The sequence below is a fragment of the Odontomachus brunneus genome, unplaced genomic scaffold (genome assembly GCF_010583005.1).
Source record: "Odontomachus brunneus isolate Ranch 3 - 2012 unplaced genomic scaffold, Obru_v1 Obru_scaffold_049, whole genome shotgun sequence".
Lineage (NCBI taxonomy): Eukaryota > Metazoa > Arthropoda > Insecta > Hymenoptera > Formicidae > Odontomachus > Odontomachus brunneus.
In genome coordinates this window covers 2,077,158-2,083,945 of record NW_022639499.1, presented here as the reverse complement: position 1 = coordinate 2,083,945, position 6,788 = coordinate 2,077,158, and the positions used below count along the sequence as shown (strand labels likewise).

The 6,788-nt window shown below is 33.8% G+C and overlaps 1 protein-coding gene and 1 long non-coding RNA gene across 2 annotated transcripts in view; one reads left to right on the top strand and one right to left on the bottom strand.

Moving 5' to 3' along the window:
* LOC116845128 overlaps positions 1 to 6,788 on the top strand; it is a 17,382-nt gene that overhangs the window by 4,880 nt on the left and 5,714 nt on the right. The window lies entirely within an intron of this gene.
* LOC116845126 (tctex1 domain-containing protein 2-like) overlaps positions 5,003 to 6,788 on the bottom strand; it is a 7,686-nt gene continuing 5,900 nt past the window's right edge. The window contains exon 4 of the mRNA XM_032817481.1: positions 5,003 to 5,168. Within this exon, the coding sequence (XP_032673372.1) occupies positions 5,003 to 5,168 (166 nt within the window). The remainder of the gene's footprint in view (positions 5,169 to 6,788) is intronic.

Sequence of the window (6,788 nt, the reverse complement as noted above, 5' to 3'; positions counted from 1 at the left end):
CTCTCTCTCTCTCTCTCTCTCTCTCTCTCTCTCTCTCTCTCTCTCCTGCTTTTAAATCATTTAACACGTTTAAAACATGCAAATTATAAATTAAAAGATGTTACAGGATTCTGACAGGAGTAGAAATTAGGCAACATTTATTCAGGGAATTGTAAAAAGTTATAAATTAATAGGAGTATGAATTTTTTTGTCATGTACGTCTGTTAAATACATTTAACATCTTAGTATAAAAAAAATTTGTTTTTATATTGAATATTAACATCATTTCAATACTGTTTTACAAAAAATTTTTTTTATTTATTATTAAGGTTATAGTTATTGGCTTACGGACCGGAAAAAAACGATATATCACAAAATGGGACTTATAAAAAATCAAATATAATATTTCACTAAAAATTCGAGTTTGTAAGATAAATCAATGAAACATGATTTTGAAATTTGCAGGAAGTCTCCGTGAATTGACATAGAAAATCATGATAAATATTTGTCAAACATTAAGTTGAATAAACCGTTCTCAAGTTATTGTATTGCAATTAAAAAGTGCAATTTCGAGAATAACACGTTTAGTTTTAATAAATTTTTTTAAATTATTAATATCAAAATATTGTTAACTGTAAATTATTGTACTTAATAGACATACATAACGAAAAATTCATACTCCTATTAATTTACAACATTTTAGCTCCCTAAATTTTACCTAATTCTTATCAGGCTTTTGTAACCTCTTAATTTACAAATGTCAAATGATGTGACTTAAAACGACAAGAAACGTACAAAAAGAAACTCAACTAAAATAACGCATTTGGATTTACAGTGCATGTGATCCAGAATTTAAATCTTTATTCAAACTGCCATGCTTCGCACGCAATGGAATTTTAATTTCAAAGTGAGTTATAAACGAGTGCTTAAAACGAGATTTCCAAGTGGATCGCGAAGAGAAAGTAACACGCGATCGAGTTTAAGAGGAAATAAACTGCTCAAGAACATTGCAAATCCAAGTACGCGCGGAAAAAGCAGTATGGTTGGCGCACACGTAAATTCGGTTGCGCCCACCAGACTCAACAGTAAAATACGTAACAACTAATTATGTGGTTGCTGCAACCACAAAGTAATTGCGGAATTACTGACGTTACAGCAGTGGTGGTATCTGGTTGCTCCAGCCAGGGTGTGTATTCGTGGTAAATCACCGCTAAGCCAAATTATTTTGACTTAATCTCTTTTTACACGTTTTAAGTCACGTCATTTAACACAGTTGAACATATGAGATTATAATTCATACGTCTCGGACGTGTTACATAACGTAATTTAATATGGCAAGGAACGTGTAAAAGGAACTTCGGCCAAATTACACGCTTATGCGTTTAAAAATAACATTGAATTTAATTTGGTACAAATGTAGAAGTACAAAAAATATTTACATATTTTTTCACTTTGAACTTCACGAGCAATTTATAGCTTTCTAATGTTCTCACTCCGACCATCAACAAAAATGCATAAAAGAAATAAAATTGAATAAAAGATATAAGCATTTTTGGTTTGCTGATTATGAGTGTGACGTCAAATGTGTAAAATTATTTGTATAAATAATGAAATGTTTAAACGAAACATGTAACAAGTTGAAAAAATTATGTATAAAAATAATTTCTCGGTTTGTTCGGAAGCGGCCGAGATTCGAATCATTTTTTATTAATTTAGCATAGATTTAAAATATTTTAGTTGGAATCTCGGTTAAAAAAATTTAGAATAGTTCGTGTCTCAGCTATGCCGATTTATTAAAATTACTTAATTATATCTTATATTCAATTTTATTTCTTATGCATTTTTGTTATACTTATTGATGATAGGAGTGAGAACATTAAAAAGCTATAAACTGCTCATAAAACTCAAAGTGGGCCAAAATGAAAAAATATTACCTAAATATTTTTTGTACTTCTACATTTGTGTTAAATTAGAAAGAAGTGTACCTTTTGGGTAGGTTTACTTGTGAGTCATGTCGGCCTTACACGTTACCACAAAGATAACTAGGTTGATGCAACTGTGCTACTCACGACTAAATATTTCTGGTTACGTGCACCACTGGTGTTTCTCCCGCGCGTTATTTTCAAGTATATAACCGTGCAACTTGCTTGAAGCTCTTTTTACACGTTTATTGCGGTTCTAAATCGCTTCGTTTAATGCAATCTGATACACTCAAGCATGTTCACTGATCTGTCGAAAAAACGGCGAGAAGCACGTAAGAAGAGATTCAGCCAAAATAACACGCTTGAATTTGCCGTGAACTATGTTGCCGAAAGATCGGTGATCCGCGCTGATCGAAGAATCATCCGTGAACTTGTGGATGAAGGACTTCTCCGAAACATTCTATAGACTCGTGCAAGAAGTGAGTTATAGCGAGGAACCTTTTTAAGTCGCCCTTTGTTCATTTTTCCGGGAGAAGAAACAATTAGCGGACTTTTTAAACACTCTGGTCTGAAGATCCGGTCTAACACGATCCCGGGGTCATCGCTCGCACTTGAAGAAACGTAATTATCAAGGCAACCGTGCAAGAAGTTCCTCGTTTTGCCGGCCGGCTAAAAACAATGCCTTTTGTACGGCTACAACTGTGCGTATGCGGTAAAGTAATTGCTCTCGCATTAGCATCCACCCGCTTCCCAGTGTATTCTACTACAAGTGATTAGCTGCGTACGCTCAGGAGTGTCGCGTTAGCGACGATTGTTATTGTCGTTATCAGCGGGCCATTGTATTAAGAACTTAAGCGGCCTATCTCGTTTAACTCATCGGCCGCAATCGCGCCGCGTCCGTATTCTTTCATATCTCAAGAAGAATAAGAGACGCTCTCCTTCTCTCTCTCCTTTTGTCTCTTGCCCTCTTCCTTTCTCCCCCTCCCCCCCTCTCTTTCTCTATCTATCTCTCTGTTTGTCTTTCTCAAAGTACATTATCTCACAAACCCGGCTGCACTGTAATACAGCAGCTTGTACGATACGATTCTGCCGAGAACGAGGAATGTCAAACTGTATTTCACATCAAAATAATTAGACGCGCGTATAGTCGGTAAAAGAAGAGTTTCAAGTTGTAACATCTTCGCCTTTGGATGAACTTCAGAACGCGTTCGGTATCCAATAAAAAAATTTATCTCCTGAGAATCATTAAAGAACAGATTTTCTCTTATGTTGGATGCGTGATGCGTTGCGAAGGTAATAATAGTGTTGCGCATTATTCGATTAAAATTTCCTCTGAATAAGGTAACTGTCAAAATTTGATAAAATTTGACTTTTTTTCCAGCGGCGATCGCAGCCACTATTTTTTAATAAATTCGAGGTTGCTAAATCCAAATTCGCCAACAAAAAATGCCCATTAGGTTTTTGAATGATCCGACATCATTTATATCTTGGAAAACGTTTATAATTCGGTGAAAAAAATTACACAGTACAAAATAACAATTTGTTTTAAACGTGAAGAATAGCACTTTAAAGTAGCGTCAATGAAATTGAAAATAAAATTTTGTTTGGACAAAAAAATTGATAAATATGGCAAAAAAACGCAGTTTTTTACCCATATTACTTGATTTATCTCAAAAATCTGACGTGATGGGTATTTTTTGTTGGCGGATTTGGCTTCAGCGATCTCGAATTTACTAAGAAATATTCGCCTTTGTCGCCGCAGATTTTTTTGTTAAACTGTGTAATTGATAAATCAATCATAATTAATCGATTCTCATACAAAATCATAGATACTTGCATCGACTATAATATTTTAGACAAAACATAATTTTAGGTAAAATTTGATTAATAAATAATTTTATCAATCGACGAAATTATTTGTGATTTTCTATATGACGATTGATTCTTATTATTAATTTGCTTATTATTTTAGTAAAAAAATTTTCGATTGATGAAATTATTCATTAGTGTATAATCAGATCAATGTTTTATTAATAATTAATTTTATTCATCAACGAAATTATTTGTGATTTTATATATGACGACTGATTAATTTTAATTATCGATTTGTCAATTATTTCAATTAAAAAATATTTTAATTGATTGGTGAACTTAATCAATGCATAATCAATCATATAAAAGTTTAATTAATAATCAATCTCATTCATCGATTAAATTATTTATGTGCTTTTACAAAAATAGGGACTGATTAATTTTAATTATCGATTTAACCATTATTTTAAAGAAAATCTTAATTATATGATGAAATTAATAATTAATCAGTATATATTTAGCTACATTAAAATTTGTTTAATAATTAATTTCATGGATCGATGAAATTATTTTTTATTTTATATGTGACAATTGATTAATTTTGGTTACTGATTTCTTGATCAAAGAAAACTTCAGCTGGCTGATGAAATTAATTATTAATCAGGATATAATCTGCCACGTCAAAGTTTGTTAATAATTAATTTCACGAATTGATGAAATTATTTGTGATTTCATACAGCCGATTAATTCTGATAATGGATTTGCCGATTATTTCAGTGAAAGAAAATTTTAATCGTCTCGTGCCCAGCACTGAATAAAAGAAGCTCGATTTTTGTTTAAAATGTACGGCAAATAGTCGATATTGCGCCCGTCAGAAACTTCTTTTTTTATTAACTCCGAACGGGCGATCGGGCGAACGAGGTCGCGTTACTCCGCCAAACGGCTCGTTTAATATTTCTATTAGATAATTCGTTTCTCATTACACGCGACATATATGCGACACATTACGCGCGCCTTGTATTTTCACATATATTTGTAAATTCGCATCGATTTACATCGATAAATTCGCGCTCATACCGATAAATTCGCGCTCGCGTCGGCATTATTGATATATGCCGTTGTGTTGAGGCCGGTATCATTGGTACTATTAATACCGTGCCGTCCGGTTCTACGATGACGTGGTAAATATGTATGTGAGCGTTATAATGTATAATTCGATATAAAAACTAATGAGTTCTCGGGCATAATGCACCGCGCCGCGGTACGATATTAGTACGAAATCGTCGCGTTTAGTCGTAATATATACCAAACACGCAGCACCACGCGTGCACGTGATCGTTCTCCAATACGTGATACGAGTAATTATCACGCTCCACGTCCCACAGGCACTGGAAGGCCGCGCAGATACTTTGACGGCAGCGTTGAATGATGTTCACCTGCACCACCACCTTGCACCTGCACGCAGGAGAAAAAAATCACAAGTCACTCTCTAAAGTGCACTCGGAGCGTAGCTCTTCACTGAAATGCTGTAACTAGCGGCATTCGGTGTAGCAATCAGCAATCAGTAAAATCTCGCTGGAAGGATCGGTCAATAGGAGCGACTGTTTCCATTATGGATGCAGTTTGCAAACACAAACACTGCACAAACAGTGTCACTGCACATGCGAGTGTCATGCGAGGCGCATGGAAGCCATTAATTCCGTCGCCGCCAACGCAGAAAGTCGGATTTTGTATTGCGTATAACGAATTTGCATTCTACACATTTTGCGGTGAAATCTTACTTCCGTTGCTGAAAATCTGTGCACTGTTAAAAAATTTTGTGTTAAATTCAATATATCTCACATGTTCCAATTTATCTATTCTAATTTTGATGTCAATTTAACACAAGGCCATTATATAAACAAATGATATGTCGACAATTAACATAGCAATATAGCATTTGGACGTTGTAATTTTAGCACTAAGAAATGGTGAACATGGACTCAAAACAAAATAGTAATAACAACAGTAATATGTTAAATTAACGCACGGATACGCCAACAATTTAACACAAAAGTTTTTACGTGGCTCGATTTCAACACAAATACAAAATATTCTTTATCGTACGAAATACAAGACCGGGTAGCAAAGTGGAAATGTTCTACGCGCAAAAATATGTATTACGTATTATAGTAAATGTTACTAGTTTCAAATATTTCATAAGTCTATATATTCACAAATCTGTCACAAGTTTATCATAAGCATCAAATTTATTCTAAACACTTTCTGAATTCTAATAATTTAACATTTCAATCAAGAATATTGAATTGAAACGAAAATTCGGTTGCGTTTACTACATAAAGAATCGAATTTTCTTCTAATAACATTTTATAATATTCTTGTGAAAAGAATAAATTTCTCTTTCGACATAATAATGAATTTTTGTTAAATCTGTGTTGAGTGAACCGAGAAAAAATGTATTGAAAATTTATTTGTAAAATGTAAAGTTTATTCACAGAAATAAACTTTGCATCCCAAAAATAAATTCTCGAATATTTTTGACTCAATACATACCAGGTATGTAAATATGAAACCGGAATTTTTGTATAGAAAATACGTTTATTGTATGAAAATGATAAAAAATATTTTATTCGAAGTATTGCCCATCGCTAGCTATACATTTTTCCCACCTGTCTGACAATTTGTGGATGCCACACCAGAAAAACTGTTGTTCTTTTGAGGCAAACCAGTCATCGAACCATTTTCGTACATTTTCGTAAGAAGTGAAGTGCTGCTTAGCAAGTGCGTGTCCCATCGATGCAAATAAATAGTAATCGGACGGAGCTAAGTCTGGTGAGTAAGCCGCATGCGAAAGTATTTCCCAACTAAACGCCTCAATCGTTTTCTTGGCCAGTTTTGCTGTGTGTGAGGGTGCATTATCATGAAAATCATTTGCAAAATCACTTTGTGTTGCCTTTTTTTATATTCTGGTCGTTTTTCACGCAAATTCAAATCGATCATTTGTTGTCGGTAGCATTCAGTATTAACAGTTTGGCCAGGTTTTAGCAGCTCATAATAGATCACACCTTTCTGATC